Below are 14,229 nucleotides of genomic sequence, written 5' to 3' on the forward strand. Positions count from 1 at the left end.
TTATTGATGAGTAGGTAGGGGGTTGTGAAAGGGAAGGCACCATGGACACAGTTTCTAAGGATAGAGCATTAGGACTTCGAATCCCTTAAACTGTAATCTTGGATGATTAGCAGTAAGAGTGAGAAAGGTGAAAGGTCAGGAGCATCCGGGTACCCCATCCACTCTCCAAAGCACACAGAGACCTTCACAGGCAGACAGGGAACAGCCTTGGAATGTGGCAAGATGAGTGGTTTCAAGCAGGAGCCTAAAGGAATGTCTTCCTATGGCCTGTTGGCCATTTCAGAACTTAGGGAATTTAATGGTCAATTCATTAGAAAGAAACATCTGAGTCATTGGGGGGAAAAAATGTGGCAAAACGAATGGTTGGGAAAGCAGAACTGCTGGGCAGAAGTGACTGTTCAATATTTCTTTCTTTATTTGGACTAACTAAATGATGAAAATTCAAGAGATACAGAAGGTTTACAGTGTTGCCAGTTTCTGGTATAGTTTTCTAGGTCTAATCCATGTATACCCAAGCAGATACCTAGATATAATTTTTTAAAAACACAAAGAGTAGCACACATCATACCCACTCTTCTGCCTTTTGAGCTTTCTACTCAACAGAACTTCTTGGAGGTTGCTCCGTATCAGGGCACAAAGATCATCCCTGTTATTTTTCACGAGTGCCTAATATTTCATTGTAAAGATCTGCCCTGATGCACTCACTTGTCCCCTGCTGCTGCATGCTCAGCTGTTTCCACTCTTGCTAACACGCAGCTTGCAGTTGGGGCTATCCTTTTAGAGAGGCTACTTTGCGCAAGTATGAGTATATCCTTAAGATAAATCCCTAGACGTGGAATGGCTGAGTCAAAAGGTATGTGCATTTGTAACTTTGATAGACATTGCCAAATTACTCTCCCACCAGCAAAGTGCAAGAGTATTTCCCCTCACACCCTAACATAGCATGTTATTCACTGTTATCTTTGCTGATCTGATAGGTAAAAATAGTGTCTCGGTGCTGTTGTAGGTGTGTTTATCTTATTGTGAGTAACTCTGAATATTTTTTCATTCAGAGCTGTTTTTTTTCTTTTGCTGGGCAGTCATCAGACCTATCTGTTGACCAGATTACTATTGGGTCATTAGGTTTTTTCTTACTGATTTTAAACCGCTGTTCATATATTGGAGAAATAAGCACTTAGTGTTGAGTTCCTTTTATTTTCCCCCAGTGGTTCACCTCCTGGGACATTAAATTGGTCTTTGGAATAATAATAGCATTGGGAGGAATTGAGGAGCATGTGTCATCTTTCCAAGTTCTCAGAAGCAAAAAGTATTTTAACTGTAGGTAATATGCAGGGTAGGGCAAAACTAGGTTTACAGTTGTTCGTATGGAAGATACTACAATAATTAATAAGTAGTAATACAAGAATTAATTGTTTGGCGTACTCACAAGTGTAAACTTCTTTTGAGCCACTTGTGGTGGCTCAAACCCAGGTATGGAATCGGCTTTAGTAAACAGTGCCTGTATTCATTTGCTAGAGCTGCTGCAACAAAGAACAATAGATTGAGTGTCTTAAAAAACAGAAATTTATTCTCTTGCAGTTCTGGAGGCTAAGAGTCCACAATCAAGGTATCAACAGGGTTGGTTCCTCCTGGGGGCTGTGAAGGAAGGGTCTGTTTCAGCCTTTCTCCCTGGCTTGTAGGGGGCCATTTTCTCCTTGTGTCTTCACATCATCTTACTTCTGTGCGTGTCTGTCTGTGTCCAAATTCCCCCTTTTCGTATGGAAACCAGTCATAGTGGATCAGGCCCCAGCCTAGTGACCTCATGTTAACTTGATCATCTGCAAAGACCCCATATCTCAGTAAGGGCACACACTAGGGGTCAAGAGGTGGGGATTCTAACATATGCATTTTGGGGGAAACACAGTTCAACTGTAACAGTGCCGAAGTTTTCCAAAGTGGTTGTTCAATCTTCTGACTCACTATGTGCTGCAATACTCTGAAGTTCAGTCCAGACATGATACCATTTGTCTCGGGAGTATTTTAAAAGGAGAGAAGACTTGGTCTGATTTACATTTTTTAACAATTCTCTTTATTCTATGGGGATGTAAGACAAGGCAAATACTTCATCAAGAAAGAAAAGGTAAATAAAGAGTGAGCCCTCCTGGGATGGCCCAGGTAGGACACCCTGGAAGCCTAAGGTTGGGACAAACCTCCCAGGTGCCCTTAGCTCAGGTGTGCTGTTCAGAGACCCCCTGCTCTGTCCCTCCCCATCTGCTGCCTGGCCACCCTGTGCAGCACCCCTGATGGTTCAGGTGAGGCAGAGGGGCTCAGGCTGTCTTTCTGTCCATCCCCCTCCCTGCCAGGACATACAGCAGCTCCTCCAGCTCCAACAGCTGGTGCTCGTGCCGGGTCATCACCTCCAGCCACCTGCTCAGTTCCTGCTGCCGCAGGCCCAGCAGAGTCAGCCAGGTAAGGCCTTCACCTGGTGGCCTCCCTGATGCCCCCACAGAACTCCCCTCCCCCTCACCCTGGCTGTCCCCCTTGTCTTCCCAGGCCTGCTACCGACGCCAAATCTATTCCAGCTACCTCAGCAAACCCAGGGAGCTCTCCTGACCTCCCAGCCCCGGGCCGGGCTGCCCACGCAGGTGAGTGTCCCCCGAGCGCACCAGGCTGGGCCGGCAGCAGGGCTGTGGAGGGCTGGGTGAATGAGGGTGGGGCTGAGGGTGAGGGTCTCCTCTCCCTTTGGCCCACTCCACAACCACGGGGCCAGGACGGGTGTTGGGAAACCTGGAACCCAGCCCTGTTCTACCACTAAGTTGCTGTGGGACCTTAGGGAAGCCATTTCCTCTGTCTGCATCTTCCTCCGCAGCAGCGATTTTCCACAGGTGTGCTGCAAGGATTTTTAAAACATGCAATACTTGACTACTTAGGAGCACTGATCTTTTTTCTTAGATTGTCAATTTTAAAAAGATGACAACAGCCAACACAACGATAGCTGTCTGGTGTGAATGAATCAAAATTATACCAATTTTTTTTTATCAGATTGGCAAAAAAGTTTTTTTGATGTGCTGCAGATTTTTCGTAGTTTATGTGTGCCACAAGATGAAAAAGGTTGAAAATCACTGCTCTGCAGAATGAGGGAAGTCAACCAAACCAGTGGCTCTTAATCTTTCAGGCACATGGACTCCTTTGAGAATTTGATGGAAGGTTTGGATCTGACCCCAAGTACCCCTGACTGCACATGTGCACAAACACAGGAAATTTGGGGGGTTAGAAAGCCTTTAGATTCAAGTGCCTTGGGTCTCTTCCAGGACTCCAAATGGAGGGTCTCTGAGGAAGGCCCTGTTGGGTACTAGTTTGCACCCTCTTCCTAGACCACACACTGAAAACAAGGGCCCACAGATATGTTTTATTCAGCCTCTACCATATTATTTATTTATTTATTTATTTTTAGAGAGAGGGGAAGGGTGAAAGAGAGGGAGAGAAACATGGATGTGTGAGAGATACAGCAATGGGTTGCCTCTCGCACACCCCCAACTGGGGACCTGGCCTGCAACCCAGGCATGTGCCCTGACTGGGAATCTAACTGGTGACCTTTTGGTTTGTGGGCAGTGCTCAATCCACTGAGCCACATCAGCCAGGGTTAGCCCACACCATATTTTTAAAGTTGAATTAGTTGACAGAATTCCCAGAAAATGCCAGATTCGCACCTTTTCTTGACAAACCAGCAACCCTGGCAAAACTGATCTGTGTCCACATGGTGTGACGGCAGTTGGCAGCTGGCCACTGGCCGGAGCAGAGGTCCCCTCGAACAGGGTGTGAACTCTGCAGGCCACCTCGGCCTCCTCCTGCCCGGCCTCCGTGGTCTTTCCTGGTTTGCTGCCCAGGCTCTAGACTTTCGTAGTAATCTTTCACAATCCTTTACAGATTTCAAAGCTCCCTCCTACCCATTTTTGTAACAGCCCTTTCAAAAAAAAATATGAACTATTTAGAAAGCCCTAAAAGTTTATAGACCAATAGAGGGCTTAGCTGCAATTCCGAAATCGAAAAATGTTTTGAAATCAAGCCGTTCTTGTAATGTGGACACCAGAAGTCATTTGGCTGCAAAACCTGTCCTGACCTGATGCAGGGTGGCCAGTGACTTTTCTTTCTCTCTCGTGTGATTCAGGCTTTACTGAGAACTGTTAATGTGCCCAGTTACAGGGTGATGGTTTGACCCTGATGGTGGGGGGGGGAGGGGGTCACACCATCTATGATATATGCCCCATGTAGGCTTTCTACAATCTGAACACTTCTGAATTCCGAAACAGATCTGGCCCAGGTTTTAGATAACAGATCAAGGACTTGTGTGACCAACTTCTCTGCACCTACCATCTGCTTCAGATCCCTTGTTTTTAGGGAGATGAAGCATTTCAGGAAGAGCTATTGCTTCTTTGTAAATCCCCCAGTTGCCCTTTCCATCTGCTTTTTAATACTTTTACTTTATTTGCAACCTACCATTTTATTTTTTTAAAGATTTTATTATTATTTTTATTTGTTTTTAGAGAAGGGAAGGGAGGGAGAAAGAGAGGGAGAGAAACATCAATGTGTGGTTGCCTCTCACACGCCCCCCTACTGGCCCTGGCCCGCAACCCAGGCATGTGCCCTGAATGGGAATCAAACTGGTGACCCTTTGGTTCACAGGCTGGCACTCAATCCACTGAGCCACACCAACTAGGGAACAGTGTACCATTTTAAACCAAGTTCCCTCAACAACCCCATGGGGTAGGCAGAACAGGGGGAAACTGAGGCCCTGGGAAGTTGAGGCTGATGAGTACCCTCAGTTCTGTAGCAGAGACAGTCCTTGTTTCCTGTCTGAGAGGACTCACTGTCCCAGCTCCAGGAAAAGAGCTCGTGGTGCAAGAACCCTCCTTCTGGGGGTTTGCAGCCTGGGAGGGAATCTGCAGAGAGTTCTAGCAGTGAGAGGCCACACGTAGGGCAGCAGAGTGTAACTTTAAAAAAAAAAAAATTTATATATATATATATATATATATATATATATATATATATATATATATATATATTAGAGAGAGGGAAAGGGACAGAGAAAGAAGGGGAGAGAAATATTAATGTGTGAGGGAAACATTGATCAGTTGCCTCTCTCATGCTCCAAACTGGGGATCTGGCCTGCAATCCAGGCGCGTGCCCGGACCAGGAATCGAACTGGCAATGTTTTGCTTCTTGTGATGATACCCAACCCACTGAGCCACGCCAGTCAGGGCACAGAGTGTAACCTTGATGGAACTGGCAGCCCGGTGTCGGGGAAGGGGGTCTTTTGGGGGCCAGTGAAGCAGAATCTGCAGGAAGAGGCTGGAAGGCAGGGAGGGATGGAGGGGAGGGGGACTGCGCAGCCATTGCTGAGCCCCGTCCTGGTTCCCCCGTCCTGCTTCCTGCCCACCTGCCCTCCTCACCAGGCCGTGACCCGCCCCATGCTGCCCGACCCGCACCTCTCACACCCGCAGCCCCCCAAATGCTTGGAGCCACCATCCCACCCCGAGGAGCCCAGTGACCTGGAGGAGCTGGAGCAGTTCGCCCGCACCTTCAAGCAACGCCGCATCAAGTTGGGCTTCACGCAGGTCTGGGGCCACCTGGCTGAACCGGCAGTGGGCGAGGGGGTGAGGGGACAGGACAAGCTGATGGGTGGAGTGAGTCCAGTACCCAAAAACCCTGCCCTGACCACCACCCTCTCCCTGCCACACTGGCCCAGGGTGACGTGGGCCTGGCCATGGGCAAGCTCTACGGCAATGACTTCAGCCAGACGACTATCTCCCGCTTCGAGGCCCTCAACCTGAGCTTCAAGAACATGTGCAAACTTAAGCCCCTCCTGGAGAAGTGGCTCAACGATGCAGGTGGGACTGGGGCTCCCAGGTGGGTGGCAGGCACAGGGTCGGGGGAGGCGCCCTCTCATGCCCCCCTTCCTTTCTCCTCCTGGGCACAGAGACTATGTCTGTGGACTCCAGCCTGCCCAGCCCCAACCAGCTGAGCAGCCCCAGCCTGGGTTTCGACGGGCTCCCTGGCCGGAGACGCAAGAAGAGGACCAGCATCGAGACAAACGTCCGCTTCGCCTTAGAGAAGAGTTTTCTAGCGGTGAGGCCCCGGTCCTGGGCAGCCCTGAGGGCTGGTGGGAGAGTGGGCCTGGGCTAATGAGCCCTCTGCCCGCAGAACCAGAAGCCTACCTCAGAGGAGATCCTGATGATCGCAGAGCAGCTGCACATGGAGAAGGAAGTGATCCGCGTCTGGTTCTGCAACAGGCGCCAGAAGGAGAAACGCATCAACCCCTGCAGTGCGGCCCCCATGCTGCCCAGCCCGGGAAAGCCAGCCAGCTACAGCCCCCATCTGGTACCAGAACCCCTCGGGGCGGGGCGGGGGCACAAAACTCTGCCGCCTCCTTGTCCCTCAGCAGGCACCGTGCATGAAGCACAATCTGCATGTTTGTTCACAGTGCCTAGAACAGAACCAAGGAGAGTCACCCTTGCGGACAGTCTGTCACGTGGGTGGAGCACTGTCTCACACGGACACAGAGCTCCCAGGGAGCTGTGGTCTCATGTGGGGAATACAAGCACCCACACACACTGACACAGCCAAACAGTTATCACAGGACATAGTCACACAGGGATGGATACCAGCTAGGGGATGCAGGCATCCCCCCCACGGTGCACAGCCATACAGACAGAGGCAGGGACATTAGTTCATCCCTCAGTGTGCACTCGGGTCTACAGCTGCACACAGACCTGCTTGGGATCAGACACACCAGGACATCCCTTTGTTCCATCTAGCGTGGAGAGGGCTGTGACAACAGAGAGGAGCACCCTCCATTCCGTGATGCTGGGTAGCGAAGGACCATCTGAGCTGAGTCATAAAGGGCAAGAGAGAGCTAGCCAGCCCCGTGAAAGACAGGCAAAGGGACGGGGGCACACAAAGGCCTGGAAGCCAGAGTGTGTCCAGCCCAATTTGAGGAACTCCGGTACAGTTTAGTGTGGTTGGAGCTGGAATGTATTGAATTGAATGGGGGTGAGGGGGTGGGGAGGGACCAAATATCCAAGTTATATACTGAGGAGCTTGAACTTGATCTTGTGCAGTGAGGAGCTAAGGAGGAGTTTTGAGCTGGGCAGGGACAGGATCACATTTAGAGTGAAGCTTCTGGGGCCGATGGAAGGATGAGACTGGAGGCAGGGAGGCCAAGAAGAAGCCTGGTGGGTGTTCCCAGAAAACCAAGCCGCCGGACATCCTAACACTCTGAAGCAGAGACACAACTAACCCTTAACCCTCCGACACACCCTTGAGACCTCTGAAGCAGAGACACAACTAACCCTTAACCCTCCGACACACCCTTGAGACCAACAAGTGTATAGTGTCAGAGGAGAGGTGGGGAGCCCCTCAGTTGGGAATTATTCCCTCTTGTTGGTGGCTCGGGATCACCTGTGCTTCTCGTGAAGAAAGATGGTGGGAAGCACCTGGCACAACATGGAGTGTTGTCCCCAGAGCCCCCCTTCTCCATCCTGGGAGCAGAGGAGTAGGGGTCATACCCACACGGAGCACCACAGGGGCTGCTGGGAGACAGCGGCCTAACCATGTCTTCTCTCCTCTCTCCCCAGGTCACACCCCAAGGGGGTGCTGGGACCTTGCCGATGTCCCAAGCTTCCAGCAGCCTGAGCACAACAGGTCAGGGAGGGCAGAAGATGGTGGGGGAGGACACAATGCAGGCCTGAGCCCAAGGGTCTCAAGTGGCTCAGGGTGTCCATAGGCCTCAAGGCTGAGCCTGGGGAGGAGGGGGCAGGAAGGACAGAGGGGAGAGGACAGACTCACTCCTTCAGGCCAGCAAAAAGCATGGGGTTGCTTAAAGGCGATGTGCTTGGGTTCTGTTCCTGGCATTTATAAACTGTGACCTTTACCAGAAGTGACTTTACCTCTCTGGGCCTCAGTTTTTATAAAATTACTGTGAATGTATAATACATGCAGAAGCTATATGCATGCATATATACATATACATACAAGCGTCACACACATGTACACACTTTTGTACAAAGCCCTCCTTTACTGGGGACAGGGCATCATACACCACGCATAAGAATACTATCTTTAAAAGCCCACAATATTGCCCTTCCCCAGGTTAGTAAATAATAAGTGGAGATTTAAAAAACAGTAAGGGTGTGCCTGGCACTGTTCTAAATGCTTTACAAAGAATATTGACTCATTTAATCTTCACACCCATTTTATTATCCCCATTTTCCTGATGAGGGAACTGAAGGCCAGAGAGGTGAAGGTGCTTGCCCAAGGGCACAGGTAGGATGTGACAGAGCCAGGAAAGGCTGTCCTGGCTGTCTGGCCTGAGTCTGGGCTCTGAGCCCTCTCAACCGGCCAATTCCTGAGCCAAAAGCCAATCACAGCTGCACTCCCCGACCTGGCCCCTAGAGGGAGCCATGGGGCTTTGTCTTCTGGGTGCCCCCACTTCTTCCTCCCTCATTTCTTATCTGTATAAAAGGAGCCCTGGGTGAGGTTCAGGGCAGCGTACAAGATGTGCTAGGGTGGTGGCACACGCTGGGCGCAGCGCACTGGCTCAGTGAGTGACAGCTGCTCTTGTTTGATGACTGTGACTGCCGTTATCATGGCAGTGGCACAAAGAAACGGCCCTGGGAGGAGAGGGAGGGAGGCCTAAGTAGGCTCTGAATGAGGAGATCTTGGCAGACTGGGGGGTGGAGGAGGCAGGCAGGAGTTGACCCCAGGTTCCTGAGTGGAGGGCAAGTGGAAGCTGAAGTCTCCCTTTCTCTGTCTCTCTCTGGCAGTTACTACCTTATCCTCAGCTGTGGGGACGCTCCACCCCAGCCGGACAGCTGGAGGGGGCGGGGGCGGGGGCGGGGCCGCGCCCCCCCTCAATTCCATCCCTTCTGTCACTCCCCCACCCCCGGCCACCACCAACAGCACAAATCCCAGCCCTCAAGGCAGCCACTCGGCTATCGGCTTGTCGGGTCTGAACCCCAGCGCGGGGTAAGTGGGCAGCTGCAGGTGGGGAGACTGCGGGGAGAAGCAGGATCGCTGCTGCTTCCAGGGCGGGTAGCCGAGCCCCAGTTCTGCCGGTGGCCCTGCCCTTGCTAATGCCTCTGCTTTGCCTCTTGCAGAAGCACAATGGTGGGGTTGAGCTCCGGGCTGAGTCCAGCCCTCATGAGCAACAACCCTTTGGCCACTATCCAAGGTGCGTGCTGCCTCATGTCACTCCCATGGTCACCAGCCCCACCCCTGGGGGCCTCGAGCCCCTCCATTGCTGCTCCAGCCATGCCACCCTGCCCCTGCTCACTGCATTGCTCGCCTCTTCATACCCATCTCACCTTTGGGGAAAGTGTGAAGGCTGCTCACGGGGGTCAGTGGGGCTGATGGAAAGACAGGGCGCCGCAGGCAGGATGCTGAAAGGCGCCCCCAGCCCAGCCTCTCTCTCTCCCTGCCAGCCCTGGCCTCTGGTGGAACCCTGCCCCTTACCAGCCTTGACGGCAGCGGGAACCTGGTGCTGGGGGCAGCTGGTGCAGCCCCGGGGAGCCCTGGCCTGGTGACCTCGCCGCTCTTCTTGAACCACGCTGGGCTGCCCCTGCTCAGTGCCCCGCCTGGCGTGGGCCTGGTCTCAGCAGCTGCTGCAGCTGTGGCGGCCTCCATCTCCAGCAAGTCTCCTGGCCTCTCCTCATCCTCCTCGTCCTCGTCCTCGTCCTCGTCCTCCTCCTCCACTTGCAGTGAGGCTGCAGCACAGACCCCTGGAGGTCCAGGGGGGCCAGAGTCAGGGTCCAAGCCCGAGTGAAGGCCCGCCACGCCTCCCCTCCTACTCCTCTGACCCCCGCCTTGGTCCCTCGCCTAGAAGAGGGCGAGGAGGCCAGTGGTGGGGGCGTAGAGGGTCCTCGGAGCAGAAGTGACAAGGGAGGAAAGACCAAAAAAAAAAAAATCAACCAACCAAAAAAAGAAAGAAAGAAAGAAACCAACAAAAAGAAAACCAAAAATAGTCACAACAGAAACCAGCTGCCCCAAAGGAACCAGAGGTGAAAAACAAACAAAAAACCAAAAACAGACCAAAAAATCCCTCACAAAACTAAACAAACCAAAAACCAGTTGCAAGCCAGACCTCAGTGTGCTCACCCTCACCGCTATGACACCAAATAAGAACCCCCAGCCAGGGGCCGAGAAGCCTTGCAGGGCGGACCTCACCCGGAAACCCTGGCCGTGGGGCCAACCCACAACCTTGACTCCCCCAGTGGGGGCCAAAGAAGGAAAAAGAGAACGTGCCAGCCTCCTAGCCTCAGACCCCAGCCCTGGGCCAGTGAAGACAGGCCACAGCCTGGGGCAGAAGGGTGGGCTCAGAACCACCCACCAAATGTTCCTTTCCAGAAGGTGAAAGAGAAAGGGCCTAAACAACCTTACACCAAATATTCAGTAGCTTCATCCAAAGGATGTACAGAATTTTTAGCGTTGCGCTCAACAGAATGTGTCCCTACCATGTGTCCCTCTCTCCCCTGACCCCTGGTTCTCCTCACCCAGACAGGGGGGTCTCGCTTTAACCTTCTCCCTAACTCAGCCAGGGGAAAGTACAGGGGAAGGCCTGGGATGACTTATCATCCCCGTACCTCCCCCGTTTTCCTTTGAAGGTTGGGCTAGGCCATTTTGCCAAGTTCTAGCTCTCACTTGTCCATCCCCCTCACCAGGTCACCCTCCTCTGCTCTGGGATCTCCCCCCTCCCCAGCCCATGGGAAGGTGGAAGTTCCAGGCAAGGGGGGAACGAGGTGAGGGCATTCAAGTTGTCTTTTTTTCCATCCTTGTCTGTCAGTTTCCCTGAAAAAAAAAATTCATATTCCAGTGCCTATCCGTGGAATCCTTCACGTTCTTTGACATTGACCAGAAACCAAAAAGAGAACTCATTCACTCCCCCCCTATCCCGTGCCCCTCTGATACTGGCAGATGCCTCTTCCTCTCCCCCAACACACATGCAGACACGCACGCACCCCAGTGGTGGGGTTCCTCGAGATGGCACCCCCATCAGGGTCCATGTGGCGGGGACAGTGCCATGACCTGTGGTCCCCATCCAAGAGGGCACTGCGGTAACCAGTGCTCCCATGAGACTTCCCCAGAGTCTTGGCTGGATCCTGTGTTTGCTCAGCCCTAGACACATCTTGACGACGACGACAGACAGAGGGGAGACGCTGCTGGGAGCCACTTTGCCCTCCTGCTATTGTGGAGGCCAACAAAGTTTTGAACCAAAAACAAAAACAGAAAACCAAACAAACAATAAATTAAAACTAGAAAAAAAGAATTTATATATATATATATATATTTAAGGGAAAGAAGATGAGGACTCTTAAAGTACAAGAAGGAGCCGCGAGGCGGAGCCAAGCCCTGCCCCAATGGTCCAGGCCCTTGGTCCCCAAGGCATGGATGGAAGGACGGATGCTTCTTTCTCTTCACAAATACCTCATGGACGTCGTCTTCGGGAAAGCCGGAGGGGGGCGGCTGGGGCAGGGCCTGTCCCTCAGCCAGGGCGGATGGAAGTGGGTGGGCAGGGCTGAGAGAGGGTGTCAGGGACTGGGGTAAAGAGCTCCACACTCCCTGCCCCACCCCAATCAACTGAAAAAGCTTTAAAAAAGGAAAAAAGGAATAAGAAGACAAAACGAGTGGACGAAGGAAAACTAACAAACTTTCGGGTGGTTTGATTTCTCCTTTGATTTCTTTTTCTATTCTCTTCTGTCTGTCCTCTCTCCTCTGTGTCCTTTCTCTCTGCTCGCCTCTGTCTCTGTCTCCCTCTCCTTCTTCTCTCACTTTTCTCAATCTCGTTCTTTCTGTGTCTCTCCTCAAACCAAAGTGTTGCTGTGAAGGACACGAGCCATGAAGTCAGAGTGGCCCCGCCCCTCACTGGGCAGAGTGTAGCAAAGGGAGGGGAGCGCCCTGGGAGACAGTGCTGCTGGACACTCCGAGGAGAGGCAGGCAGAGCCTCGGGGGCCGCCCTGGGTCTCAAGGCCTCAGCGTTCTTTTTCTCTTGTCTCCTTCCACCTGGGAAATGAAACTGTTGGGCTGGGCCGCGGAAGCAGCAGAGACTCGGCTGTTGCGGGGGTCTGGGGTGCCTTGTCTGGGCAGCAATGGGGTGGTCACCCCTACGACCCTGGCACCCATGATGGGGCCTGGCCTGCCATTGGCCCGTCCTCACCGGAATGTAAGCATCTCCGACTCCCTGCCCTCACCCTACCTCTGAGTTTGTCCATTTTTATTTCCTGAAGAGAAGAGACTGTTGAGAGGGCCTGGGCCCCAGCCCAAGGGTGGAGAGGGGGGCCAAGGGCTCCTGAACAGACAGTAAGGACATTTGAGCAAAGTTGAAAGAATTACAACCAAAAACCCCTCCGAGAAGACAGGCAGCATGGAAGGCATGGTGGAGATGACTCAAACAAAAACTATGATTCTAGACCAAAACAAAAAAAACCAAAAACAAACAAAAAAAAAAAACACAAAAAAAAAAGAAAAGAAAAAAAAAGAAAAAATGGAAAAAAAAAAGGAAAAAAAATCCAGGACTCACCACCACCCACTTCATCCTGCTTTCTCCCCATCAAGTCCTGCCACCTGGGACCTCTCCCCAACCCCAGTGTGGGGGGAGTGGGGCAGACAGCAGAGGAGGAAGTAGGGGCAGGGATGGGCTGATGCCCTGACACTGGTGGAGGGACCCCCAATGCAGCTGGGGGTGGTGGGGACCCTCCCCATACAACCCCCATGACTGGGAAAAGAAAAACAAGAATAAAAGAAAATTCCTGGGTGGGGGAAAAAATAACCAAATCCCAAGCTTTAACTACAGCTGTGAAACCAAATATTGGGAAGGGGGTGGGAGGGAGGGAGGGGCAAGTGTGCCCCAGGTCTCCCCCCTGGGCCCCCTCCCCCGAGGACTCGAGATAAGGCACCAAATACCTCATAGAACTTTAATGTTAAAAAAGGAAACCAAATATCGTTGGCTGGGGGCCAGCCAGGGCAAGGGGCTGGGGGGCAGGAGGGAACCAGGGTTGGGAAGGTGATGGGGGAATTCATGCCTCCCACCCTCCTCTTGCCCCTTCCACTCCAGTCCCCCGTCTCGACTCCGGGAAACAAAACTATCTCATCGTTTTTATTTTGTGGTCTGTGCAGAGCCTGTGTCCGTGTGTCTGTGTGTGAGCGAGAGTTGGGGGGTTGAGGAATATTATGTTGGGGCTGGGGAGGGAGACTCCAGGCCAGGCTCTGGGCTAGGTGAGATGTCTGAGGTGAGGGGCCGGGGCCTGGGCTAGAAAAAGAGGAAGATGAATAGATTGGAGAAAAGGGGTGGTGAATTTCTCTTTTCCCCAACTGTGACCTCCTGCTGAGGGAGGGACAGAGACTGGGTCTACCCTAATGGTGGGCCTTTTAATTGTGCCAAAAAAAAAAAAAAAAAAAGCCAGTAACTAAAACATCTGTCTCTGTTCTCTTCTGGGAGAGAGGAGCTGAGTTGTAAGTGGGGGTGGGTGAAGATGGGTTAACCAGGCCTCTGTATGAGTTGGCGCTGAGATCAGGAGAAAGGAGAAAGATATGAGTGTCCCACACTTCTCCCTGGAGAGGGCCAAGAGAAAGGGTCTCTGAGCTTCACACCCAAGCCAAATAGGGGGCGACCTCCTGACATGACTAGATTTCCTCATCCACCCAGATTCCAGACTGCCTCTCTCCCTTTTAGCCCAGGGTAGGGGGAACTGAGTGAGAGAGTGAGACAGACTGAGCAAGACTGAGACACGCGGGCCCCCACTGGTCTCTGAGTGGGAAAGGCAAGTGCGAGAGATAAAGGCCTCCAAGACAAAAAAGAAACAAACCAAAGATTTAACCATTAAAAAAAAAAAAAAACCCACAGACAACTCCGCTACCTTTTTATACGTTGGGAAAAAAAGTGAAAAAAATTTAAAAATAAAAATTTTAAAAAAATACACAAAACAAGCCGCAGTTCCTTTGTGCGGTTTGAACTTTGACCTCAGCAGTCTCCAAAGCAAGATGACGATGACAAAGGCGAAACAAAAAAAAAGGAAAAAATAATGTATATTTTTGAGTATTTGTCCTTGAGATGTTAGCTCCTTGTTAAACACAAAAAGGAGAGAAAAATCCAGACAGAAGTGTTGCTAGGACGGAGACAACTATTTACTATGTCTGTGACCCCTCCCCTCTGCCTCCCTTTCTCTCCCCTCCCCTTTCCTCATCCCTGCTGCCTCTCCC

At 51.9% G+C, this 14,229-nt stretch overlaps 1 protein-coding gene and 1 non-coding gene across 2 annotated transcripts in view; both read left to right on the forward strand.

Moving 5' to 3' along the window:
• Positions 1-10,143, forward strand: part of POU2F2 (POU class 2 homeobox 2) — a 31,795-nt gene extending 21,652 nt beyond the window's left edge. Inside the window, exons 7-16 of the mRNA XM_054579496.1 lie at positions 2,343-2,448; positions 2,533-2,624; positions 5,481-5,594; positions 5,726-5,867; positions 5,957-6,105; positions 6,181-6,357; positions 7,614-7,680; positions 8,802-9,003; positions 9,135-9,208; positions 9,459-10,143. Of these exons, the coding sequence (XP_054435471.1) occupies positions 2,343-2,448; positions 2,533-2,624; positions 5,481-5,594; positions 5,726-5,867; positions 5,957-6,105; positions 6,181-6,357; positions 7,614-7,680; positions 8,802-9,003; positions 9,135-9,208; positions 9,459-9,799 (1,464 nt within the window). The 3' untranslated portion in view covers positions 9,800-10,143. The remainder of the gene's footprint in view (positions 1-2,342; positions 2,449-2,532; positions 2,625-5,480; positions 5,595-5,725; positions 5,868-5,956; positions 6,106-6,180; positions 6,358-7,613; positions 7,681-8,801; positions 9,004-9,134; positions 9,209-9,458) is intronic.
• On the forward strand, positions 202-326 carry LOC129075425 (small nucleolar RNA SNORA2/SNORA34 family). The gene has a single exon (XR_008529642.1). It is a non-coding gene; the product is annotated as a small nucleolar RNA SNORA2/SNORA34 family (small nucleolar RNA).
• Positions 10,144-14,229: the final 4,086 nt, after the last annotated feature.

Source organism: Pteronotus mesoamericanus, unplaced genomic scaffold, assembly GCF_021234165.1.
Source record: "Pteronotus mesoamericanus isolate MK-2021 breed Mesoamerican mustached bat unplaced genomic scaffold, CSHL_Meso_final contig_538, whole genome shotgun sequence".
In the NCBI taxonomy this organism is placed as follows: Eukaryota; Metazoa; Chordata; class Mammalia; order Chiroptera; family Mormoopidae; genus Pteronotus; species Pteronotus mesoamericanus.